Source organism: Cnephaeus nilssonii (genome assembly GCF_951640355.1).
Source record: "Cnephaeus nilssonii genome assembly, chromosome: 9".
In the NCBI taxonomy this organism is placed as follows: Eukaryota; Metazoa; Chordata; class Mammalia; order Chiroptera; family Vespertilionidae; genus Cnephaeus; species Cnephaeus nilssonii.
The window spans coordinates 3,345,562-3,371,925 of NC_137080.1; the positions used below are offsets into that span (position 1 = coordinate 3,345,562).

Genomic DNA, 26,364 nt, shown 5'->3' on the forward strand with positions numbered 1-26,364 from the left:
CCGCTCGCGCTCCGATCACTGTTTCCCCGTGTGTGTGTCTGCGAAACAAAACTGGGCTCACACGCTATATACTGCTCTGTATTTGTTTTATTTTTTATAGTTTCAGCTGTATATGACTGTACACTCAATTTCAGAAACAATGAAAACCCCACCCTGCTGGGCGTCCTGAACGGAAAGAAATACCATGCAGACATGTATGTCAGGTAAGATGGCCACGCCCCTCCAGGAAAGGCCACGCCCCTTCCAGGAGGCCACGCCCACCCTAAGTGAGCAGATCAGTGACCACGGCCCTGCTTCCCGGGACTTGCCCGATGCCCCGGGTCCGCAGCCTGTGCGGCACCACGCGTGTCCCCACCTGCATTCCCATGATGCCCTCACGGGACACCCCACTGTCCACTGTCCGTACTCGGGCGGGGGCTCCCCTCCAGGTCCTTTCTCGCCGGCTCCTGGCCGTGGAGCTCAGGCCGGACACACGGGCATCGGTATGCACAGCCTTGGAGACGCGTGTGAGGGGCTGTCTGGTGGACCCCTTCTTGGAGGATGTGTCCACTACGCACACATGCACAGACACATGCACATGCCGTGGCATCTCCCGTGTGTGCGTAGCGCAGGCTGGAGCGGTTTCATTGAAAACACGCCCCAGGGTGTTAGACACACCCGGTCAGTCGCCTTTTAGCAGCTCACAGAAGGCCTCCGACCCCGTCGCCTGCCACGTTGTCAGGATTAGTGGAAACAAAGGGAAGACGACCGTGTGATTCCCGCAGTGAGGCCCCACGTGGTGACCCCGCGGCCGGGGCGCGGGGACGGGTTTTCGCGGTAGATTGTCTGACTGAGAAGGTCTGAGCGCCCACAGCTGGAGACCAGCCAAGTATTGTAGAACATGGATATCACGTAAAGGCCTCACAGTGCTCAGTTACACACAGTCCAGGGAGCTCAGAGCTTGAGCCCCCCTGCCCTCCCCCCCCCCCCCACTGGCTGCAGGAAAAGCTCGAACTTTCCTGGTGGACCCACAGCCTCAGTTAAACTGTCTCCTATCTCGGAGCAACTCTGGTTCCCCCTTAAATAGGGAAGCAGGGTCACAATTACTACTGTTTCCTCTGTAAGCCCTGCAGGGACCGCCCACCGTATCACCCAGTGGTGAGGCCTAGGAGGGGGCGAGCAGCCCCCCCCCCCCCCCCAGGAGGAGGCCTCCCAGCGGTGAAGCGAGGTCTGTCCCCCGAGTCCTCAGCACCTGCACTCGGGCCAGCGGGGCCCGGGGTGGGGGGAGCCCCGCTGTCAGGATGCATCTCGGAGCCGAGCGCTCGAGGAGTGGGGACAGCCCCCTTCGCACCCTGCCCTCGGGAAGGCCCTCGTGTGGTGGACACTGCCCTCCTTGCTGCAGGCCCCTAGTGAGAAATAAAGGAGCGTGTCCGCGCTGCACCCAGCCCCTGCCAGCGCCAGCCGCGGCCTCCTGAGCCCCGAGCTGGGGGCCCTGGTTTCCCCGGGAGCATTAGTTCCCCCAGACACGTGTCCTGTGTCGGCGGAGTCCTCGCAGAGTCTGCCATCGCTCCCCGAGGCCCTGCTGGTGGCCTCACGCCGTTCCCTGGCGGACAGCGTAGTCAGCCGGCGTCTGTGTGTGCTGGGCGGTCTCCTGTGGAAACCGAGGCAGTGTGCCCTCGACGGAGCGAGGAGCAGAGGCCCTGTCCCCTGGTCCTTCTCCCGTGGCCATGACTGCCCTCCGGCCGGTGTGTGCCCGGAATGGATGTGGATCCCCTGCCCGCTTCCCGGCGGCTGAGGGGCCCCGTCACGGCCTCGGCGCCGGCCCAGCTCTCCCTCTGCCCTGCAGGCGGATCCCCCTGGAGCAAGTCCCGGAGGACGAGGACCAGTGCTCGGCCTGGCTGCACAGGCTGTACCAGGAGAAGGTCAGTGCGCGGGCTCCGGCCCCCTTTCTAGCGGTGCTGGGGGTGCACGGGTGCTCGGTGGGCGCACGGGGGCCCCTGGAATTGGTGGCGAGCTTTGCCATTGGATGAGGTCTCGGACCCCAGCTGTGAACGACCTGGAGCGGGCCCTCGGCGTAGCAGGGACAGAGCACAGCAGAGTATTTCTTCAGGGCGTCGCAGAAAGATGCTCTGGGTGTAGCGGACGGGAGAGGACGTGCTGGCCCCGACGGCCCCTGTCTGTTTCCCTGGGGGCGTGGTGCCCCGTTAGCAGTGCACACGATCTCGGGGCGCCCGGGCTCCCTGCACCGCCGCGTAAGCAGGAAGCACACGGGGTTCCCTGTGGCCGGGTGTGATCTCTGCAGTGTCCCCCCATCGTGCTCCAGCTCCCCAGGGCCTCCCACTTCCTCTTTCCTTCCACTGCTTTCTTCCTTCGAGCACAGGACAGAGGGAGTCTGGTCATTCTTGTCCAAACTGCTCCGACTCACGGAAGGTGGAGAGTCCAGCTTCCCCCTGGTGAGGAAGGCAACTATTTATTTTACAACATAAATCCATCGGTTTATGGTCCAACAAGTTTTTTGGGTTTTTTAAATATTTTTTTTTTATTGATTTCAGAAAAGAAGGGAGAGGGAGAGAGAGAGAGAGAGAAACATCCTATATAATAAAAGCCTAATATGCAAATTGACCAAATGATGGAACAACCGGTTTCTATGACAGGTACTGACCACCAGGGGCAGATGCTCAGCACAGGAGCTGCCCCCAGCCCACAGCCCCCAACCCGTGGTGGCAGGGGGTGGAGCCAGTGAGCAAGTGGCGCCAGGCCAGCCAAGGAGGGTGCCAGCAGGGGCCCCCCGATCACCCCACTGGTTGCCCCACGAATCGGCCCTGATCGCCGGCCAGGCCTAGGGACCCTAACCATGCACGAATTTCGTGCACTGGGCCTCTAGTCAATGAGGAGAATCATTGATCAGCTGCCTCCTGCACGCCCCACACTGGGGATCAAGCCAGCAACCCGGGCATGTGCCCTGACCAGAATCGAACCGTAACCTCCTGGTTCATAGATGGCTGCTCAGCCACTGAGCCACGCTGGCTGGGTGAGGAAGGCATTTTTATGACCAAGTCTCACCACCCAGCAAACACTTAGTTCTGATCCATCGTACACTTTCCGCCCAAACCAGCTCCTCATCTAGAATCGATTGGATTGGGTGTCCTTACCCTATGAATACAGGCCGCCTGGCGTTTGCTGCTTTCCTCCGGTTCCTCGTGAGAAGACAAGCGCCTGGAACGTTGGGGCCTCCGGCCCGGAGAATGACAGTTGACACCCTCGTTGGGGCATGTTTTAGGGTTTGGGTCCAAGTTGCGCCACCAGGTTAAGCAGAGACACTTGCAGCTCAGGTTGAAAATGAAGATCCAACCGACTCTCTGCATGAAGTCACTTCCGTGTTCTCCAATGGCGTGATTTTCCCAGGATGCCTTTCAAACACCAGTCCCAGGACTTGCCCTGCTGCTCTCTTCTCCGGATGGGGTCTGGGCATCCCTGTCACCAGCATGGAAATGGGCACCTGGGCCTCGAGCTCAGGTTCCTCCAGGGAGGCCTGAGGTGTGACGTGGAATCGCATGTCCAGGGCGCTGCTTCAGACCCAGAGAGGGTGAGGGCCAGGATTTTAACAGGACGCCAGGGCCCCACAGGAACGGGGCAGCCATCCTTTCCCTCCGGATCCCACACGGGGCAGGTTTTCCTGGTGCTGTTTGCCTGTTGGACCCGTTAGGCGGCCGAGAAAATGCCACTCTTAGAAAAGTGTGCTCAGAAAAGGCCTAAGAAATGAATCCATTTGTAAAGAGCCACGAAAACAAATCCACAGCATATGCAGCCCCAACATCATCAGGGCCAGGAGCGTGTCCTCCAGCCAGGCCACCTGATTGAGGCACAATTTTCTGAGATGATAAAACTCAAGGCTTAGCCCTGGCGCCACCATAACCCTAAACCTAACTATAATCCTAGCCCTAACCCTAACCATACCCATAAAACTAGACCTAAACATAACCATAACCATAACACTAGCCCTAGTCCTAGCCCTAACCCTAACACTGGCCCTAAACTTAATCATAGCCCTAATGTTAAACCTAGTGCTAACCCTAACCATAAGCCTAGTCCTAGCCCTAACACTAATGCTAACCCTAACCCTAGTCCTAGTCCTAACCCTAACCCTAGTCCTAACCCTAACCCTAGTCCTAACCCTAACCCTAGTCCTAACCCTAACCCTAGTCCTAACCCTAACCCTAGTCCTAACCCTAACCCTAGTCCTAACCCTAACCCTAACCCTAGTCCTAACCCTAACCCGCACATTTTCTCCTTTGTCGCCTGAGTCGAGTGACTGATCACACAGGTGTCAGCATGAAAGGGCTGTTGGGTCAAGAGCCGAAGTTCTGTTCGACAACCGAGACATTTTCCCGTGAATCACGAGGTTGAGAACATAATTTTTCGGGAAGGGAGACATTCCAGAGTGGAGGTTTGGCTGTGCTGGCTGGCATTTGGGACTCCTGCTGGCTGTGGGGTGTGGGCTCTAGGAAGCCGTTCACACCCCCACGTGGTCCTTGGGGACCACAGCCGTTCCCAGGCCGGCACCTGGGAACCTGAAGCCGAGGCCCAGCTGGGGACGGAGAAGGGTTCTGTGGAGCGGCCTCCCGGTGGTCTCCTCACAGTCCCTAACGGGGCAGGCCGAGGCGCTCACCCCCAAACCTCCGACCAGTGCGAGGTGATCGGTGCCTTAAGCAAGCCCCGCTCATGGTTTCTGTGCCTCGAGGTCCGCACGCCTTCGGAATAAACGGCCCTGAGAGCACGTGATCTGGTTAACTGTCCGTACCCATCCCCACCCGCCGCCTCCGCCTCCAGGTGGTCCTGCTCCCCCTGCGTCCCAGCGCACCGAGCGCCCACTGCCACCTTCGGGCGCTTCCCCGTCTGCGGAGCGCTTGCTTCCAGGCACTCCTCTGGCTCAGACACGTTTTTATAAAAGCTCTCTGCAGGCTTGGCGTTCTTAGCGGCACACCTTTCCCCAGAGCCATCCCACTTCCTCTCCTTCCCGACCAGGTACCTCCTGGGCCGCAGCCTGGCTTGCGAGGGGACTGGAGATGAGCCGCTAATGGTGAAAATTACCAAGTGGGTGAGCGCAGCCACGCTCTGCGCTGCCTTGGGGTGTGTGGGGCGGCTCTGGGAGGGTGCAGAGCGGGGCCTGGGGCCAGAGGCTTATCAGCAACCGGAATTCACGGCTCACCGGGTGGAGGCTGGGTGGCCAGGAGCTCAGGGTGCCGTCGGCCATCGTCTGACTCCGGTCCTGGCCCTCGTCCTCGGAGGGAGGGAGGAGCTCTCAGGGGTCTCCTTCCTAAGGGCTGCACCCCCAAAGTTAGGCTTCAGCTGATGAGATCTAGGCGGACAGTCAGCCCGTGGTGCCCCTCCGCCTAGTTACCAGGCTCCTGGTGGCCCAGCCTGGGCCGAGGGAAGTCACCCACGTTTGGCAGGGAGGTGGCCTGAGGGGCCTTAGCACAGCCAGGCGCCATCTCGGGGTCTGTGTAGGTGGCCAGCTCCGGGGGGAGGGGCACTCGCACAGAGCCCGTTGTCCTGTAACTGCTTGACCATTGGGTTTCCCGGAGAGCTGCCCACTGCCCACAGCGGCTCCTGGGGAGGGGGACGGCGCGGAGGGAGGTCCTATCTCCCGGGGAGAGGGCAGGGGTTCTTCCAAAATGACTCTGTGGTCACAAAGCACTTTACTCTGCCCCTGCTGCTGCACCCGACTGGGGAAGGAGAGTACGATACGCTTCAGCCGTCTCCGTCTCGAGTCGTTAAAGGAAGAAACCCAGGCCCTGCAGTCCATGGAAGCGTCTCCCAGAAGCCTCGGCTCTGAGAGAACGGGGACTTCCAGGGCAGGCGGGCGCCGACGGGCACCCAGTGCCAGCCCCGGGGGCCCTGAGGACACTTGAACTGTTGTGGGTGTGAAGGGATTGGATAATTAAGAGACGGGAAACCCCGTGCTTGTGTGGCGCTGAGCCGAGAGGTTGTCTCGCCCTCGCTCTCCCGGGGCTCCCTCGCCTGCAGACACAGCCCACGGGTGCCCCCATCGCACTGGCTGGGCCCGCCGTCCACGGGAGCTTCCGCTGGGCCTGCTCCGTGCACCACGCACACGGGGACATGGGGACACGGACACGCGGACTTCCTGGCTTCGGTCCCAGGTGGGCCGTCGACGGGAATCTGCCCAAGCCCCGCAGGAGCCTGTGGGCCTTTTGGCCGTCTGGAGTCACAGTCACTTGACGCTGAGGGAGGAGGCCCAGCAGCAAAGCCGGGTGCCGGCCAGGGCACCGACCTCATGCCGGGCCTCCCCGAGTCTCCTCCCGCGCCCGCATGTGAACGCAAGCAGGGAGGCGAGGCGCAGCGGGCGTCGAGGGTTGGGGCTGCGGGCTCCCGGTGCAGGACACAGGTCTGCACCCCACCCTCTTCCGGGGGTCCCTGAGGGCCGGTTCTTCCCCACCAACCTGTGAGGATGGGATTCCTGCCCAGAGGCCTGGGCCTCAGGCTGGTCACCTGCCCAGGCCGGGAGGCCGCAGGGAGCAGAGCAGGACGGACGTGGGCCGGCCAGACTCAGTGACGAGCTCCAGGTGTCACCGTGGGAAGGGACAGCCGTTAGGGGCCTGCAGGAGCCGCCCGTGGGGCGTGCTGACCCTCCCCCGGGAAGCGGGCTCGGGGCCTGCTGGAGCCGGAGGTGTCCGCAGAGCACTCAGGTCCCTCTCCGTCCCCAGGACGCCTTCCAGGAGGAGTACTACCAGACGGGCACCTTCCCCGAGACGCCCATGGTGCCCCGGAGGCGGCCCTGGACGCTGCTCAACTGGCTCTTCTGGGCCTCGCTGCTGCTCTACCCCTTCGTCCGCTTCCTCGTCAGCATGGTCAGCAGCGGCTCCTCCCTGACGCTGGCCGGCTTCGTCCTCGTCTTCTTTGTGGGTGAGTGGCCGGCGGTGCAGGTCCAGTGGGGACAGCTCAGCGGTGTGGGGTGCGGTGCCGCCCGAGGGGCACAGCCTGCAGGCCGCCAGGGAAAACGCGACTCCAGGCCCGTCCACCGAGTCCCGTGAGTCCCGTCCCTGCGTACCCGCCGCCTCTGGGCGGGCAGCCTGGGCCCAGCTCCCAGCTCCCTTGTCCACAGGCTTCCCTGCGGCTCCTCCACTTGCTCTGCGGCCAGCCCTGCGGCTTTCGGGGGAGGCGGGGACTCTGCCTGTCGGCTCTAATGCTTGCCCCCAGGCAATGGGACAGGGCGGCACTGTGTGAGCTCCCCTTCTCCGGGCTCCAGGATGAGCCTTACTAAGCTTCCCTGACTGTGCCCCCAAGTCGCACCCCGAGTCACCAGACTCCCGTGCCCTCTGTAAGCCACGTGCAGCCGTGCAGCCGGCAAGGCCTGCCATTCTGATCTCATGGGAAGGCCTCAGACCGGGGCCAACACGGCCCGCTGTTCCTGTGTGTCACTTGGTCCGGCCAGCGCCGTGCCCGCGCTCCCGGGGAGCTAGCAGGGAGGATGGGCGGCCCCCAGCCCCGTGCGCTCTGCTGGAGTCCCGCAGCCTCCTCACACCCTGCCCTCCCCTGCAGCCTCCATGGGGGTCCGATGGATGATCGGCGTGACGGAGATCGACAAAGGCTCCGCCTACGGCAACATGGACAGCAAGCAGAAGCAGGAGGACTGACGGGACACGCTCCATCCCGAGCGGACCTTGGGGAGCGGGGGGCGCTGTCGGTCCCCCCGGTGCGACCCCAGCGAGGGCGCTGGGCGAGTCCCTGCTGGGCGGCAGGGCTTTATTCTCCACGCCGCTGGGTGGGGCGGAAGACGTGCTTCGATCTGTCCTTGCCCGTGTGCTGTAGTGGGTTCCGGTTCTCTCTTCCTGTGTGTGAGTGCGTGCGAGCGAGCGTGCGTGAGGAAGAACATGAGGGGAGGGTGCGAGGCTGCCTGCCAGCCCTGCCTGTGGTCGGGCCGCGGTGTCCGGCGCAGGGGGAGGGCAGGGATGGGGAGCGACGGGAGTCCCTTTCATCCTTTGGTGCTGTTTTCTGTAACCCTGATGGCCAGGTAGAGCGAAGGCGCTGTAGTGAGACGATTAAATTATGCCTCCAAAAAAGCATTCGAGTGTTTGGCTCCTCTGTGGTGCTTCCACAGACCCCTCCCTCCTGCCACGCGGTTAGACAGACACGTCTGACCATGTCTCAGCTCAGGTCAGCCCCGCAGATCTCAGTGAGGCAGAGACCAGCAGAGTGTGACAGATGGGAGAGCAATGCAGCTTGCGGGCAGGGAGTTCCAGGCACTTCCTCTAGTGACGTCATTCAAAACACCAGCCACCCGAGACCGGCAAGCGGCCGCCTGGGAGCAGGGAGTGGGCCTGATGGGCCTCGGAGCAGGAGCTGCGCACCGGCGGGCTGGCCCGTCACCCAGTTTACGTCTGTAGAGGGCACACCTGTCCGTAAGGGCAGTCATGCTGGAACAGCTCTCGACCGCTGCATTCTCTAAACAAATGCACGCAAAACCTTGTAAAGTAGCCACTGATGTTTAAAAATTAAAAAAACACACACACATTAGTGTGTTTCAAATACAGTCGTAAGTAGACCTGAAAAACAGGGACTTGGACGTAAAATCCTGTGACAACGGTCCAGCCACACCCAGCAGCAGGGGACGTAATGGACACAAAGAGCCTGGCTGCTCCTGGTCGAGGGGAACGGTCTGGCTGGTCCCCAAGCAAAACAGACTGCAGGGTGCAGGGGCTTCCCAACTCCCTCGGATGTGTGAGACGAGGGAGGAGAGTCAGAGGGAGGTCAGAGGGCATTCCCCGAGCCCAGCAAGAGATTAGCCTCGCTTCTCCGAGGTACCGGGCGCAGCTTGCTGGTGATAAGATGGTCTCAGACCCGCTGCCCTCCCCGCCCTAGCAGTGCATGACCCTTCCCTGCGCCGAGGGCTCGGAGCCGCAGGACCCCCGCCAGTGCCCACCCCGCCAGTGCCCACCCCGCCAGTGCCCACCCCGCCAGTGCCCACCTCCACCAGTGCCCACCTCCACCAGTGCCCACCTCCACCAGTGCCCACCTCCACCAGTGCCCACCTCCACCAGTGCCCACCCCGCCAGTGCCCATCCCCACCAGTGCCCACCTCCGAGGGTGACAAGCTACAAAAGACAAGGCAGCTGCGCTTTCCTAAAATAAACCATTTATTGAAAAAAGAGCCTTTTTCTTCCATTTCATTCATCAGCCTTTTGCTGACAAACCTGCGGCTTGCCGCCGCCGCCAGGGCAGGTTCACAGTCGTGCACTCGGCAGACGGAGAGCAAGGCCAGGAGGGGACACGGCCGGCTCTGAACCAGGGCGGTCAGAGCACTAGACGTCCCGGGTCCGTCCCCGAAGAACGGTGACGAGGCGACGGTCCGTGTACAGTAGAAATGGCACTTAACGTGTAGCTTCTTTACCTCGTGGACACTCACTCAGCCCCGTGCCAGGTGAACACGCAGGAGAGCGGAGGTGGCGCGTCGCCGTGCAGCCCGGCCTGAGGCACCGTCTTCATGTAAATGTTACATACAGTAGTGACGGGTCTTCCGAGTGCACACCCAGCCACAGCGGCTCCGCGTCATTCCTCATCCGTGCAAACCTGCAGGAGGCAGGAGAGAGCTGAGCCCACTGCGCTCCACGGAGACCACAGGCAGATGCGTCCTGTGCCCTGCGGCGCCTGGCGGGGGGCGGGGGGCGGGGGTGGGGGGCCTCCGGGGCGCAGGGACCGGGAGTGCTGTCACTGCTCCAGGACTGACCCCTGACCGCTCCTAAGGACGCGCTGACAGCAGCAGGTCGGCCGGGCTGTTCCACGTTTCAGTGAAGCAGCACATTCTTTAGTTACAGAGCCCAAAGCGGGTCCAGCTCTCGCTCCTCAGCCTCGCTCACCCCGAGGGGGAGGGCACGGGGCACCTGTGGCTCCTCAGCCTCGCTCACCCCGAGGAGCACCGCCCTCTGCATCAGCAGCTCCCTGGCGGGCAGGCCCTCCCAGTTTCCTCCTGGGCTCCATCCCTCCCTCAGCGCTCTCCTGCACCATCTGTCTCCCCATTCTCTCAGGTGCCAGCCCCAAATACCCAAGGCCCAACTGAGTCCCCAGGCAGGTGCTCCCACACCCCTCACCTCATCTCCCCTGAAGAGCAGCCTCTGTAGCTCCCGGTGAGTGGGGAGTTCCTACCCCGGGACCCAGCCTGCAGCCTGAGAGCCTCCCGCTCCTTCCCTGCACTCACCATCACACCCAAGGAGTGTTCATGGCCGTTTAGCTCCAATATCGCCGATAACACACCTGACCTCCACGCCCAGCCCGTGAGCTCTGCCAGCAGCTTCCTGACCAGCCTCTCCCTCACTGTTCAGTAGGTCACCCTAGCGAGAACCTGGAATTCCTCCTGGGCCCGGCCCTGCCCCGCTCTGCGCCCTTCACATCCTGTGCTGTCAGCTCCCACTCACCTCCCCAGTTCCTGGCAGTTCTTCCCTCCTAGCCGTGTGCCTGTCGCTCTCCCACTCCGTCTGCCACCCCACCCCCTTCCCGAGGTGCCCAGGGTGAGTGAGGTTAAGGAGCCAGAGGGCCTGGCCAAACCTTCCCAAGCAGCTCACACCTCATGCTAGAGAGGGATGCCCGGGATCAGCTGACCCTACAGCAGGGCCACACCGTGACCACAGCGCGAACGTGGTCCGAGTCACTCAGCCGCTCTCTCCTCAGTGAGGCCAGCCTGCTGACTGTCCTCAGGCGGACCACACTCCCAGCAGAGAACAGTCACCAGCCCGCACAAACGCCCTTCACAGTCCAAGGGCACCTCTACCACCACCCAAATGGACCAAGCAGGAGAACCACAATGAACATCTTCCAGAAAAAGCCACACACAGAATTCCCAGGCGTAACTAAACGCCCCTTTCCATTTCAGATGTAGACATTTCCCATTTAAGAGCCAGCTGCAGGCAGAACTGGAGCCCCGTGGGGAGCCGCGGGCAGGCGCACCTTGACGAAGGAGTGGTCGAGGAGCTGGCTGGCCGTCCAGCGCAGGCGCGGCTCGCTCTCCAGGCAGTGGGAGAGGAAGTCCTTTCCCTCCAGGCTCAGCCGCTCGGGGATCGGGGGCTTGTGCCCCATGCCCACTTTGTACATAATCTGAAAGTTGTGTTCATATTCATGCCAAGGCCTCTAGAAGGAGAAAAGAAATCACGTTTTAGTACTACATGGTCATAAAAAAGGCAACTTCTCCATCTTTTTTAGGCATCTCCTCCAAAAAGTGTGACCAGACCTTAACAGCTGCGAGCTCAATTTTGAACATGGAATGTACGTTAATAAACACCACTTTTATAATTACTCAAAGTGTGCACATACATTTTGGGGGACACCCTATATATACCAGGAGCTGGCAAACCTACTTAAAGGGTCTAATATTTAGTAATATATATTTTAGCTTTTGGCCCCAGGGTCTCTGTCACTCTTCAATTTCCCCAGCGCAGCAGGAAAGCAGCCTCAGACCTCATGTATGTGAGGGTGTGGCCATGGTCCAGTAAAACCACTTGCACAGCAGGGCGGGCACAGTGTGCCTCCCCATGTGGATGTCAATCCAGCATCATCGAGATGCCATCATCATGCAAGTGAAGAATGCAATACATAAAGTGAGAGGAAAATGTCAATAAACCAAAATTCAATAGTTATCATTAGGGTGTTGTTAATATGCTGCCTTGCTGAATAATGAGCATCAAGTTCTATCACTGCAAAGCTTATTTTATTATGATCACGGGGAAAAGGAGACTCAGGGGGAAACAATTCAGTCTGTGATGTCATCCTTATTTGTGGCCACTGTTGACTGTGACATGTGAGAACTCCCTCTTCCTCAGATGTGTGGCTGGACTAAAGTAACAGGTATCATGGCCATATTTCTTTCCTTTTTTAAAAATTGAGGAAGGGAGAGGGAGAGAGACAGAATCATTGTTGAGAGAGAAATATCAATCAGCTGTCTCCTGCACAGCCCCCACTGGGAATCGGGCCCACAACTCAGGCTGTGCCCTGACCGGGAATCGAACTGGTGACCTCCTGGTTCATGGGACAACGCACAATCCACAGTGCTCAATCCACTGAGCACACTGGCCAGGCATGGCCATCTTTCTATGTTAAAGATAACAAGAATAATATCAGCAAATCCTTAGTAAGCATTTTGTGTGGTCTTTTCCAGCAGCTGCAAAGTATAGCTGTATATTGATTTAATTTCCTATTAATAACACTTAAGAGGTCTCTAACTTTTTTGTTTTCCAAATAATGCCACACACACACAATATCTTTATACATTTGTGTAATCGCTCATTAATGTATCTTCCCGAGAAGACCGACTGTCAGATACAGTACCACGCAGGAGTTCCACTGCCCTAGCAACCCTGGCGCTGACCGGTCCGCCCCTCCTGCGCCCACACCCGGCAACCACCGGTCCCTTCCTGCCTGGGTGGTGTGCGGCCTTTGGGGCGGCCGCCTGCCCCAGCAATCCGCTATGGAGGCTCCTCCACACCGCTCCACAGCGCGACAGTGCGTCTTTATCGCTGCGTAATATTCCGCAGCACGAGCACCGGTGTGTTTACCCACTCACCTGCTGACGGGCCCTGGCTGCTGCGAAGCCTGGCGATTATAAATAAAGTTGATTTATGTGCCGTTTGTGTGGACATGCGTTTTCCACTTCCTGTTTCTTTTTGCATCTGCTTACTCTCCATGTTCTAACTCAGGCTTTATGTTTTATTCACTTTGGAGAGCTCTCTAAATGACAGATCTGCATTTGATCCCCGCCGTCCCTGGTCTTAACCTCCTCTGCTTGTGGAAGAGCAGCGTCTCCAGTGAAAGTACAGCAGGTGCCCCTGCAGCTTCCCCTCCAGGTGGGCTCTGCTCACCTTGCCAGTCACCATCTCTATGACGACACACCCGAGGCTCCAGATGTCGGCCGCACGCCCGTGACCTTCTCCCTTCGCACGAGTGATGACTTCAGGAGCCATGTATGCTGTGGAGGTCACAGATGTGATGATAGGATGGCTGATCAACACAGCACCATGCGGCAGAGCCGGGCAACCTCACACACTCCACACGGAGAAAACAACAGTATGTGGAGGGGGACTCTTCCCCAGTCACACACTAGGACACAGGGAAACCTGAATAGGGACTTCAAATCCATTTCCTGAATGGACGTTTTTAGGGGACAAACTATGTTCTGAAAGAGTTTCTGAATGTACACATTTCCAGATAAATTGTATTCACAATGGAAATATAACACACAACCTGCAAAGGAGGATGTAGAAGTTTGTGATACTAAATGATCAAAACAAGTAATTGCCATTTAAACGCAGTATTGTTCTGACCAGAATATTTGTAACACGCCCAGTGTGAAAGGGCAGAGGCCTCCCCTCCTGAGCCTCCCAGGGAACCGTGACTCCTCAGTCTGACAGCACTGTCAGGAGGCTGGTGTCTGCGGGCGTGGTCCCTGGCCGGTTAGAACGACCTGCTGTCCAGGTCAGTGCTGACAAGAGGCAAAGGGAAGGCCCGGTGACCAAGCACCCGGGAGGGGAGGAGTGTGTGCAGACAAACAGCCGGGCCCACCTGCGGTCCCCAGCGTGCTGTTCACTTCCCCAGGCATGGTCTGGGCGTGGTTTTTAAGCTTCACTGAGCACCCGAAGTCTCCCAGCTTGATCAGTCCCGACGAGGTAAGGAAGATATTGGCACCTAAGGAAGAAGAAGTTTAAAGTTGACATGGTTACCGAGACTACAAACGAAGTGATAGAAGAGTTTATGAAACTATGAACAAAAGGTCAGCCTAGAAGGATTTTAAGCTTTATTCACAAACATCAACACAAAGCAAAGCAATTTTAACATGAGTGCAGATTCCGGTGACCAATGCTTTCCGAGCTGAAATCCGTGCACAGATCCCAACACCAACCCAGAGCTACTTGGAGACGTTACTGGGAAAACGGGCCTGAGGGGGCAGCCCTGAGAGTGAGGTGTACGCAACCAGCAGCTCCTGGAACGGGGAGCCACGTGCAGACAAGAGCTGCCCACACTGTCCTCGGCCCAGCCCGGCCCCCGGCGCGGCTCTCAGCCTGTGATGGGAAAGATAGTCTGTAACTGTCTCCCGTTTGGCCGCTCCTCCTAGGGCCGCTGTGCCTTTGCTACAAGGTAACACCGCTCCAATCGAGCCACATCTCTGCTCTCCTGGTCCTGGGGCACCACCTTGGGAACGCAATGCAGCCACTTGGGTCAGACAGGCAGCCGTGCGAGGAGCTGCGGGCTCAGCCAATACTCGTGGCTTGGGTGCTCCCCGTGCAGGCGACCCCGCGGGGGGCCCCGAGCCGACGCGGTCATTCCAGAGCTGGTCCACATGGCACATGGCCATTGCCAATGACATGAAGGTTCCACTTCATGACCGTGGACAGAGGCTGAGTATGGTATTTATGGCACAACTGGAAATGGGTAATGCCGGGACCTGGCAAAGAGCCAGGTGGAGGCCGGGAGGCAGGCAACAAGACCGCATGTGCAGGGGGCAGGGAGAGCAGCACCAGGAGCGTGTGGGCCTCACCCCACGCCAGGTCTGGTGCCAGTGGGGAGTCAGCCAGCTCCGGAGGGAGCGTGTTCAGACTGGCCTCCGACTATGCGACAGAACGGGGTCCTCAGTTAAGGGCCAAGTAGAGACAGCAGTGATTTGTTGCTTTATTATCCCCAAGACACCCACCCCCCGGGCCGGGGCCACGATGTGCAAGGCCCATGCCCTGAGGCAGACACCTGGCTGCTCCCTGGGCCCGGGGAACGCACTATACCAGTGGTCGGCAAACTGCGGCTCCCGAGCCACATGCGGCTCTTTGGCCCCTTGAGTTTTTAGCAAAGGCCAGCTTAGGAGTATCCTAATTAAGTTAATAACAATGTACCCACCTATATAGTTTAAGTTTAAGAAATTTGGCTCTCAAAAGAAATTTCAATCGTTGTACTGTTGATATTTGGCTCTGTAGACTAATGAGTTTGCCGACCACTGCACTATAACCACCAGTGTGAGCCCGTCAGCCCTCACAGCGCTCCATGGACGAAGCTGGGCCGAGCCGCCCGCATCAGCAAGCAGCCACACGTGGGGCTGCTCATCACGACCGGCTCAGCGTTTCTGCCTCACGGTCACTCTGCACTCACAACGTTCAAATACCAAGACACAGTCCCTCCCACGGAGAGGAGGCTCTGATGGTGAGCGTCCAGTGAGGACCCGGGCCAGCAGGTCGTTGATAGGGCACAGTTCACCCCGGAACACACTTCACTCCAGACAGAGCGGCTTACCGCTCAGTGCGCACCCACTCCCGTGGCCTCAGCCCTGGGCTCCGCTCTAGGGAAGGCGGGAGGGCCCGGCCCGGCACCAGGGATTACCTTTGATGCCTCAGCCTCGGCCCTGGGCTCCGCTCCGGGGAAGGCGGGGAGGGGGCCCGGCACCGGGGATTACCTTTGATGCCACGGGCTCAGCCCTGGGCTCCGCTCCGGGGAAGGCGGGGAGGGGGCCCGGCACCGGGGATTACCTTTGATGCCACGGGCTCAGCCCTGGGCTCCGCTCCGGGGAAGGCGAGATTACCTTTGATGTCGCGGTGCACTATGCCGTGCTCGTGCAGCACGTTGATGGCCACAGTGATCTGCTTGGAGTAGAGCCGGATGACGTGCTCCTGGAGGCCCAGCCGGGACACCTCCTCCAGGGTGCCCTCGTCGCAGTACTCCATGAAGATGTACATCTCCTCCTGCGGCAACGAACGCAGCGCGTGGGCACGCACACAAGTGCAGGTCAGACGGCGCCACAGGCATCTCTAACGGATTGTACGCTTGTTGTCCTGACCCTGACCTCGACCTCGACCCCGACAGCAGTGCCTGCCGCCTGTCTGGAATCGCACAGCCCTCGGGAGAAGCGCACCTCCGGGTCACAGGGGATGCAAGTCCATGTCCTCCAAAACGAAGCCACCATGTAATCTCAGACAGGGGCTAGCAGCGCTGCCCGGTCCTACATTAGTGAGGACTGAGATGGGTCCTCTTCGAATAGGAATCTAAGTGTGAAACATTAAACATCACCGACATCCAACTTCCCTGGAAACTCCTAAGCCACCAAGATGCTCCATTCCTCTCCCTCAGTGCTGTTTCCAAACAGGAAAACCACACCGAGGCTTTCACTTCTCTCATGTCGCATGGCTCCCGAGTACACACCCAAGACAAAGCGCTACCGCTTAACGGCATCCTCGGTGCCGCAGCGGGGGAGGAGAGGAAGGAGCGGGAGGCCTTTCGGGAGAACCTGCGCTGGCGGGATGGCGCCCAGCGGTTGCTCCTGTCGGGCGGACTACAGCTACAACTGACACTTGAGGAAGAACTCCTCTGGTGTCAGAGAGGAGGCAGAATGGTAACTAGCAAAGCGACTGCCATGAGGAGGCCTGTGATGCAGACAGGCCCCCAGACCCCGCTCGCACGCTGTGACCGAAGCCGCCTACCCTGTGCAGCTCCACTCCAAAGTAGCGCACCAGGTTGGGGTGCTTGATGCCCTCGAATATCTTCAACTCGTCCGCGGTTTCCTTGATCGTCTTATGGTCGTTAGGCTGAAACCGGATCTGGGAGAGGCAAGCTGCTCATTACTGGGGTGCGGTCGCCAACGAGCACAGGCAGCCTTAAGCCGGGGCTGCAGACACGCGCACTGTCCGCCCCCAGGACCAGGCGGTGTCTGCGCCTTCACTCCCAGGCTTTCTTTCCGAGGCCGTTTCCCAAATGAGTTAAGCGCGCCCACTTCAGAACATGTGGTGAGGCGACAGCTAATGGAACCATTTCACAGGCAAACGGAACTCACAAAACCCTGCAGAGTCAGTGAGCCATCCCCGTGTCAGGTTCCGGGCACGATGCAAAGCTACGGTAGCTTCGGCCCTTCGAGGCTGGCACCAGGAGGCTATAAGCACAGTGGGAGGTGCCTCTCCGGCCACTGCCCCCACTTGGGAGCTAGGAGCCCCTCCTCCTCGGTGACAACAGCCTGGTTTCCCTGACGGCCCATCCTGGTTTCCCCGTTCGTCCCCCTTGACCCCCCGCTGAGAAAATGCTGTCATTTCTGAAGTTGATCACAAATGTTATCTTCTCCCCAAAGACCCTGTGAGATGCTGCATCCCCTCCTCCGAGCTTTCCCCACACGCCCCGTCCCCCCGACCAGCCATAGGGGGAGAACTGCTGTGCTCCTGCTCCCTCCCTGGGCCCCGACCTCCTTCACTCTCATGTCGCCCCCGCGCGGCTGCCCCGCTGCCCCGCAGTGCAAATGCTAAAAGCAGCTGCCGACGACTCGGCGCCCTGTGAAGCCAGCGCTACACACGAACCTCAGCCACACGCTGCTTCACCAAGTCTCCACCCAGAGGCGTCAGACAAGCAGGCCGAGGGCCAGACACTCACCTCCTTCATGGCCATCAGCTCGCCCGTGTCGACGCTGATGCAGGTGTAGACCTTCCCATACTGCCCTTCTCCTGTGAAGGAACACACAGGCAGTCTCGGTCACCACGCCAGGCCGTGTTCACGCACGCCAACGGGGACTCCCCTTTCCCAAACGGGAGCTGTATTTACAGCCCCGAACTGTGCCACTGAAGCGACGACTGCAAAGCCTCACCGAGTGGTGACTGTCCCTAAGTGAGGTCCTAGGCCAGCTCTTCACGTCGTCCCTGCAGATACCTGTGAACAGCTGGAACTGACTTTGGCAAATGCCGCAGAGGCCTGAAGGTGAGCCCACGCATCCTGGCGCATGGCCTGCAGGAGGCCTGGGCCGCGAGGGTGGGGTTCGGGCTTCCTGAGGCTGCGAGTCCCAGCCCACAGCTGCGTCTGCCTCTTCAAACCCAGCTCTCGGCAGGTAAGTGTCGGTAAGCGGGGGAGGGCGGAGGAGCGAGCAGGCAGGCTCCTCCCCCACCATCTCCCACCAGCTCTTCCCCAGAAACGAACCGGGCCGTGCTTTAGAAAGGCGGTCCTGTCTCTACTGGTACCCAGTTTCTCTTCCATCTTGTGCGTGTGGGGATAAGAGAGAGCACACAGACTACGGCAAATGGGCACAGGTATGCCATCCCCCACTGGCACCTTCTGGAGCACTAGCACAACTAGCCATTTAATGAAGCATTTACCATCTTTCTAAACCTCGTTTGTATTGCTCTCAGGACACACTTCACACATCAGGGAATAAAACGCCGAGCCCTCTGCCAAAGACAGGCCGCACCCGCTGCACATGTGAGACAGGGCCGCAACACGCGCCTCACCCGGAAGAGGCGTGGCCACTGCTGTGTCTAATGGCGCGAACGTGTCATGCTCTTTAGTTTCCTTACCAATCTTGTTTCCTCTTTGCCACTTGAAGGTCACCTTCCTCAGGCCAACATGCATGACGTTATCATACGATTTGGGGGTGTCGCACACTTGGCCGATGATGTTCTTCCTCCTCATCTCTCGGTACCGCTTTTCCTCGAACAGCCGGACTGACTTCTGGACGGCTTCCATGGGCCCTTGTTTGGAAGCGGTGTCTGCGGGAGAACCGCCCAGAGTCTCAGTCATGATCATCAGCCAATCTCCAGCAAACCATCCGAAAATCAGAGCCATGTGCACTGCACTCCTCACACCCAGCTCTGCAGGCCACGCACGGCCATCGTGGCCGAACAGCCCCGAGCACACACCCACTACACCCACGCGCACGAGATACAGCCCGTCAAGACAAGCCACCTCCTGAGGCTGGAGGTTAGACTACTGCCGTGACCATCTCCGGCCTCCGTCTCTCTTCCCTCCAACCCACGCGTGCTGGCCACAACTATCTTATTAAAAAATGAAATCCGATCACGTGACCTTCCCACGTGAACTTACTTTCCGGGTCACCACACCCATTTATCACAAATGCAAAGGCCTCCGACGGCCTCCAGTCCTGCACAATGCGGACCGGGCCTCTTCCCCAGCTCACTGGGTTGAGCCTCTCCCCTCTGTCCGGCCACAGCCTCCGAGTCACACTACAGACCCTCAGGGAGCACCCAGCGGCCTCTCACCCAGGCTCCTGCTCACGCTTTCCCGCCTATCCCCCATCCCAGGGCCTGGGAGCCCGCAGGCCGCTCAGCAGTGCCGCACCTCCCTGGGAAGCCCTCTCGGATGAGGAGGGGGTCGCTCCCTCCTTTGGGAGGGGCAGAGTGAGAGCTCTGCGACCAGAGGCCAGGAATAGGGCCCGCCTCCGTGTGCTCGTCACGTCACATTCCCGATCCGTGAACTGCAGGGAACGATACTAATGAAGTCACGCGTGGAAAGCACTGGCCCCTGCCTGGAATTCAGGAAAAGGCGGTAAGTAAGCTCTGGCTCCTGGGATTCTCTATTTCCCATCAGGCTCCACACCTGTTTCTGCAATGTATTTTATCACAGCTCACAGCGAGACGTGGAATCTAAAACAGCAGCTTCATAGCATCGTTACTTTTCCCCAGGCTGTTTTTTCACTGTGACTTTACTTCCCACTAGTGGGCGACGCCCACAACCTGAAAGCACTGCTTTCTGCTCATCTCCTTGTAGCACTTCTCATCACTAGCTCAGAGGCTGGACTGTGGCAGAACGAGAGGTCCCTGAGGACCGGGGTGACAAGGGTTCATTTAGGTGAGAAATCCCCAAGTATTTATAACAGGGGTCCTCAAACTTTTTAAACAGGGGGCCAGTTCACTGTCCCTCAGACCGTTGGAGGGCCGGACTATAGTTTAAAAAAAACTATGAACAAATTCCTATGCACACTGCACATTATCTTATTTTGAAGTAAAAAAACGAAACGGCAAAAACACCCGCATGTGGCCCGCGGGCCGTGGTTTGAGGACGCCTGGTTTATCATGTTCAATTACAGTGCCTCAACACCGTCATTTCTTAAAATCACGGTCCAGGCCTTCATCTCCGTCACTGACACGAGGCCCCTCATCTCCTGGCGCTGAGCGAGCTTTCCCAGCTGCGGCAGGGACTCCGCCGTCAGACAGTTCTGAGAAAGGCTTTTTTTTTTTTTTACAGTAAAACATTTCTCAAGATTTCTCAGTCTAGAATATGTCAGTGTGAACAGAAACTCTCCCAAGAGTTTCCAAGTTCACCTGACCTCCAAGTATTTGTTTTGAAAATCATCACAAAGACCTGGTAACCGTGGGAACTACTGCAGCCGCTGTACGTGAGCACTGCAGAGACCTCTGCCCTGCCGCCCGCTCCCGCCACGCCCTCCGCACGCACCCAACCTGCCCAGGCCTGTCCATGTTGCACCACAGTTGCTTCTTGTTTCCATTCCTTTTCTAAATCCCCTTAGTCCTTATTTGACTCTGCATCACGGCAATTATTCTCACCAATCTCCCTCTCCTCCCCAGTTGAGGTGACCCTCCCTCCGTGTCTTCCTCCTCCCACCTCTCCCCTCCCCCTTCACACAAGCGGTTCCGGAGGCTTCAGGGGCGGCCACCACCGCTGCGTCAGGCCGAGCCCACAGGACCTGACCTCGCCCCGCCCCTTCAATTCCACCTCCGCTGACATCTGCGTCCCCAGCCCACTCCGGTGGGCCTCCCGGTGCGTTTCTCCTTTGGTCCTTCTGCTCCGGCTCGGTGCGGACCGGCCATCCCTTCAAGGGCAGCTCGAGCCTCCAGGACCCTCCTGGCTGCTCTGGCCGTGGGTGGTGGACAACTATTCTCTGACCAGCCACCCAATTTCTTTTTTTTTAAATATACATTTTATTGATTTTTTACAGAGAGGAAGGGAGAGGGATAGAGAGTTAGAAACATCGATGGGAGAGAAACATTGATCAGCTGCCTCTTGCACACTCCCTACTGGGGATGTGCCCGCAACCAAGGTACATGCCCTTGACCGGAATCGAACCTGGGACCCTTCAGTCTGAAGGCCGATGCTCTAGCCACTGAGCCAAACCGGTTAGGGCCAGTCACCCAATTTCAAAGGGGTTCTGTGTGGGAAGAGGACTGGTGGGGACTCTGGGCAGTGTGTTCTGGTCCCTGCCACTTACCACCTTGGCCTCTCAGAAGCTCTGTCTATGAAAAGCGAGTAGGTCCACTCTGTCTGTTGCTCACAGCATGACAACGACTACGTGAAAGCACTCTGTGGGCCATCAAGTGACAGAGCAGTGATGTTGCTGCTACTTATTCTTTTGGTGAATACGGACTGATTACCACTTTGTAAGATAAAAGTTTTCTCTCAACTTCTTAGCCTAAAAAGTGAATAGTTATTCATTTTATAAATACTTATTATATTCTCACGACGTACAAAGTATTATGTATGCTAAGGGCCCACCCAAAGACAGATAAAATTAACAGTCCCAGTGCTTACAGAACACAAAATGATAAAACGTGTTCCTATCCAAAGGAGTTTATAAGTTAGTGTAATAAACAGAAAATGGCCCTAGCAGGTGTGGCTCAGTGGATGGAGCATCAGCCTGCAGACTGAAGGATCCTGGGTTCTATTCCAGTCAAGGGCACATGCCCGGGCTGCAGGCTTGATCCCCAGTAAGGGGTATTCGGGAGGCAGCTAGTAGATGATACTTCTCATCGTTGATGTTTCTTTCTCTCTCCCTCTCCCTTCCTCTCTGAAATCAATAAAAATATATATATACTAGTATACTAGAGGCCCGGTGCACGACATTCGTACACTGGGGGGCAGAGTGGGGGGGTGTCCCTCAGCCCGGCCTGCACCCTCTCGCAGTCTGGGACCCCTCGGGGGATGTCCGCCTGCTGGCCTGCAGGGAGCGGGCCTAAGCCAGCAGGCGGACATCCCCTGAGGGGTCCTTAGCATTGCTGCGGAGGCGGGAGAGGCTCCTGCCACCGCCGCTGCACTCGCCAGCCATGAGCCCGGCTTCTGGCTGAGTGGCGCTCCCCCTGTGGGAGTGCAGTGACCACCAGGGGGCACCTCTTGCGTTTAGTGTCTGCCTCCTGCTGGTCAGTGCGCATCATAGCGACCGTTCTTTCTGCCGTTCGGTCGATTTGCATATTTGGGCTTTATTATACAGGATAGAAAAGAAAAGAAACAGGAAATGGGTGCAAAAGCACAGGCAGAAGGTGGAGTCAGCTGTAGACAGAGATCCCGAACGCTGACACGCAGGCCGAATGACCGAAGCTAAAGCACCGTCTCTGAAACCGCTCCCTGCACAGAAACATTTTAAGTTGGACATTCTTCCTTTACCTTTAGTCTGGCTGATCAGCGTCCGAAGTTCCCAACTTCTTCGGGTCGACCCACTCGAATCACCTTTTGGATATGCTGGTTCTGCAGAAAGTATTTTTCATACAAATGAAGACGCAGAGCAAATCCGCTTACTTAACTGAGAGCAAGGCTGAGGGTGAGTGTGATGAGAGTCACCACCAGCCTGTCCTCTCCGCTGATTAACTAGTTCGTGTGAGTGTGAGAAGCTGTCTCTACAATCAGTTCTAGAAAATCGCACCAAACTAAGACTTTGTTAATGGGGTTACAACTTCAGCTCCGTAACCTTCCACAGTAACAAGCAGCAGAACACTGAGCAGGAACTGGATGACCCAGGACTGCACTGGAGCGGTCCTGCTTAGGAGCCCAGCAGCGGCCCGCGGGAGCCACCACAGGTCCTGGGCAGACGCCTCGGTCTGCGTTATAATAAAACTCCAGCACGTCCCAACGAACACAGTGTCGCTTCGGCACTTGTAAAGAGAATAAGAACGCTTAGCAACTAAAATAGCAGGGATAATGATTTTTTAAAAAGCAACAAAAGGAGACCTAGACAATGCAAACACAGCTAAAAAGGCACCTAAATTAAAAAGCTGAGTGCTTGAGCCCGGCCAGCCTGGCTCAGTGGTTGAGCGTCGACCTATGAACCAGGAGGTCATAGTTCAATTCCCAGTCAGGGCACATGCCCAGGTTGCGGCTCGATCCCCAGCAGGGGGCGTGCAGGAGGCAGCCGCCAATCAATGGTTCTCTCTCATCATTGATGTTTCCCTCTCTCCCTTCCTCTCTGAAATCAATAAGAACATTAAGAAAAAACAACTGAGTGCTCGGCACCGAGTCCTCCCATGAAGCCTGGCTTCTCCCTCCTTCCTCGGAAAAGCCATGGACACAGAAACTGGGGACGCAGACCAAGGATGAGGCTCCGCGAACGCAGGAGACACCTCCACACTCACCATCTCGCTCCTCGGTGGGGCTGGAGTGGCGACTCAGGGACCTGAACTGCAGCTCGGCTGCGACGGAAGCCAGCCGGTCGTTCTCAGGGACACTGGAACCCCTGTGGTGGTCGTTTTAAAAATGGAGCTATCAACTCCATGGAACTCAAAATGACAGATCTGCGACTCTTCAGAGCAAGTGGTTCTCAGAGGAGGGTGACCTGGGTCCCTGGGGACATCCAGCCGCCAGTGGGGAGAGGACAGCACAGAGGATGCCCCAGACAGAGACCTGGTGGCCCCAAATGAGTGGCGCTGCCCTGGGGACCCTCCCCTGGAGTGCAGGAGGGAGGTGTCCTTCCCTCCCTCCACAGCCAGCACAACCTCACAACCTGACAGCGTAAGACATTGTTTTATGTTAAAAACAACAAAAATAAAAACAAAACAGTCTTTACTGAAGTGTTGACATGTATGGAAAGCTCCATAACTTAAGCCCAGGGTGATAAAAACCATTAGCCAAATCTGGTTAACATGTAAAATTATCACCGATTGTATCTGTGCACTTAGCCCGGAAGTGCTACGTCACTGCGTGGCTGGGAAGCTTTCAAGCCTCTGACTAAGGGAGCGGCGGGAAACCGAAGGGTTCCCAAGCAGGAGCCAGGCAAAAGCAGAAGAGCAGGAAGCTGAACAACAAGGAACCAAGTGAATGCGCTGCTTTTCCAGAAGAGAGTTAAAGCCAATTGTCAGCAATCCAGAACGAGCCCATCAAGAGGAAGACCCAACGTTAAGGAAGGGAGGTGTTGATTCTAACACAAATCATCCAAAATGAAAACGGCATCAGTTGAGGAACGAGTGTCGTGTGTGCTCAGTGGTGCCCTCGTGAAGTATGGCAGCATTTATGCGCTTTCTCACAGACGCTGGCCTGGTTTCAGCCACGTGTTCTACGGAGCTGACGAGCTCTGGGCTCGGTGCTTCCGACGCCCCTGAACTCTGCGACCCAGGGCAGCCCTCTCTGAGCCTGAGACAGGACGCCCCACTGCCGCATGGCCTGTCCAGGCCGTGGCACCGCTTCGTGGAAAATCACGGGTGCTCCTGGGCCCCGCGGGAAGGCACTCAGCACCTCTATGCTCCTGATTTCCCACAGACAAAATGAGTCAAGTCCACGTCCTCCCAGAATTCTGCCAGGATAAAAGGCAAGAAAATATACTTAAGTGAAGTGGTATGCCGGGGAGTTTTTTAATAACTAGTTTAGGGGATGGCAGAGAGGGTTGTAGAGTTTGACAATTTCCGTGGTGTAACAACTGGCTTGCAAAATTCCTAAAAAATTAACAATTCAGCTTTTGCAAACCAGTAAGAGCCAGTTTCAGCAAGCAGAACTCTGTAAAAATATTTTATAAGCAAGATGACTACTTCCTAAGTAAAACCAAACTAAATGGAAACATTTATGGATGCTGTGGGGCAAAGTACAACTGCACTGTGGCTGCACCTCTCGGGCAGGTGTGGCTGGCACCCTTGCCAACGGGGAGGCGTGGGCATCGTCCTGCCGCCTCACAGCACAGTCACCAACCAGGGCTGCACGGGGACTCCGGCTCGCGGGCACGTGCGGCCGGTCTGCTGAGGCCCACGTTAGACTGAGCACGTGCGAGGCTGGGATGCAGAGTGAACACAAGCCCAGGCGACACGGCTCCATCTGGCTTTGCTGTTCTATCTACTGTCCCGTACCCACGACTGTACAAAGGAAATGTCATTCCTGTGGAAAATGGCCTGCAAGGTGGCATACAAATTTCTAACTATCGAGGATCATTCTAAGGGTGTACATAATTATAAAATGCTACTCGTAAGATGCTAAAAATCTACTAGCCAAGGCCTAACACTAAAGGCATAAAAAGGCATTTAGCTTTGAAAGTAAAACACATTTAATGTGCACATTACCACCTTTATAAATGCCTCAGGCCACAGCTCAGGAGCCTCCGAACAGGGGGACTTGACCCCGCCCCCACCCGGCCTGGAGAATGAGTGTGGACGAGCAGCAGGGGGCAGCTCCCCCGTCCTGGGGGCGTGTCCTCCGCGCCTGTGACTGCGTTCGAGGGCCCGTCACCCCGTGACTTTGTGCTGCACTTATAGACAAGACAGCCTCAGACCCCACAGGGACACGGACGCACAAGGGAACACTGGCCAGGGAATGCGCTAAACGTGAAAATAAAGAGGGGAAATGGGAGTTTGTTCAAAGTCAACTTAACTTTTTTAGTTAACTGCTCAAGCTGTAAAATACATTGACTTTTAGGTTAAAGACATTTATCACTAAAAATTAGAAATATTAATGATCTTAATGAGAAAAACGGAAATGTTTATAGAGATTTTAGACTGTTATAAAGGCTAAACACGTTAGTCTGTCATCTTCCTGCCAACGCAGCGGCCCTGAGGTCCTTGCTCATCAGATCGCCCAGCAGACAGTCTGGTCTGACTCTCTCCCCATCCCGACTGGAAGAGGAGAACAGTGACCCTTCTCCCAGACTCCGGGTAGGAGTTGGTTTTACTTTCTGGAGCTTGCCAAGCATGTGAGGGCTCTCCCTGGTAAAGATCTATTCTCCAGGAGGCACACACCTCACCAACTCACTTTCTACTTTGCAAACTACTTCTCACCAAGCATCACAGAAATTAAGTAACTTGGTTAGAAAAGTGACCCTCTTAAAAACACAGTCACCCCCTGAAGGGACTAACAGAAGCCATCCTTGCATCAAGGCCCTGCTCCCAAACTCCTCCCGCCCCTCCTGGCGGGGACAGGCTCTTGCCTCCGATACTCTCCCCAGAGTTACTACTGGCAGAAGCTCTGGTCTTTCTGGTTAATATCAGCTCCACAGAAATATTAAAATCAGGCAGGTTATCTACTTGTGCTGCCGGGTCCTGGAGCCGCGGGGCCAGAGCATCACACGCACCACGGGGAGGGACCCCGAGTCCGTGTCCTGGGACGCCCAGGGCCAAGGCCACTGCGGAATAGCACAGGAGGGGCAGGGGGCAGGGCACTGGCAGAGGGAGACTACCTGGCGTCATGGGCACTGCTGGTGGGTCTGGGTGGCGCGGAGTCGCCGCCTGCACCGGCGGGGCCGTGGCTCCGCGCGTCCGTAGGCACGCTCCGAGTGCTAAGACGAGAAGAAGAGCTTCAGGAACACGGGGCAGAGGGAGTGGGCACGCACAGGGTTTTCAGTTAAAAATACAACAGGGCAAGTGAAAGTACCTTACAACACAAAATGTAAATCACTTGTTGAGATTCAGGTTTAGGTTTGGAAAAAAAACAACACACCTAATT

The 26,364-nt window shown here is 57.4% G+C and overlaps 2 protein-coding genes across 7 annotated transcripts in view; one reads left to right on the plus strand and one right to left on the minus strand.

The window, feature by feature from the left end:
- Positions 1-8,979, plus strand: part of AGPAT4 (1-acylglycerol-3-phosphate O-acyltransferase 4) — a 52,396-nt gene extending 43,417 nt beyond the window's left edge. The window contains exons 5-9 of one of the 3 annotated variants that reach the window (XR_013813951.1): positions 135-203; positions 1,826-1,901; positions 6,705-6,903; positions 7,540-8,829; positions 8,887-8,979. Coding sequence is in view for 1 of the 3 variants with exons in the window: in XM_079780167.1 (XP_079636293.1) it covers positions 101-203; positions 1,826-1,901; positions 6,705-6,903; positions 7,540-7,634 (473 nt within the window). In the remaining 2 variants the exon portion in view is untranslated. Of the gene's footprint in view, positions 1-100; positions 204-1,825; positions 1,902-6,704; positions 6,904-7,539; positions 8,855-8,886 lie in introns of those variants that run through there. The other 2 variants (XR_013813952.1, XM_079780167.1) reach the window with 2 other exon arrangements.
- Positions 8,980-9,117: 138 nt separating this feature from the next.
- Positions 9,118-26,364, minus strand: part of MAP3K4 (mitogen-activated protein kinase kinase kinase 4) — a 78,610-nt gene continuing 61,363 nt past the window's right edge. For 2 of the 4 annotated variants that reach the window (XM_079781247.1, XM_079781246.1), the window contains exons 17-27: positions 26,099-26,197; positions 23,082-23,182; positions 22,120-22,200; positions 18,282-18,473; positions 17,371-17,441; positions 16,437-16,553; positions 15,542-15,701; positions 13,543-13,665; positions 12,843-12,949; positions 10,939-11,118; positions 9,118-9,567 (exon numbers count right to left, since the gene is read on the minus strand). In XM_079781247.1, coding sequence (XP_079637373.1) covers positions 9,547-9,567; positions 10,939-11,118; positions 12,843-12,949; positions 13,543-13,665; positions 15,542-15,701; positions 16,437-16,553; positions 17,371-17,441; positions 18,282-18,473; positions 22,120-22,200; positions 23,082-23,182; positions 26,099-26,197 — 1,252 coding nt within the window. In that variant the 3' untranslated portion in view covers positions 9,118-9,546. The remainder of the gene's footprint in view (positions 9,568-10,938; positions 11,119-12,842; positions 12,950-13,542; positions 13,666-15,541; positions 15,702-16,436; positions 16,554-17,370; positions 17,442-18,281; positions 18,474-22,119; positions 22,201-23,081; positions 23,183-26,098; positions 26,198-26,364) is intronic. The other 2 variants (XM_079781248.1, XM_079781249.1) reach the window with 1 other exon arrangement.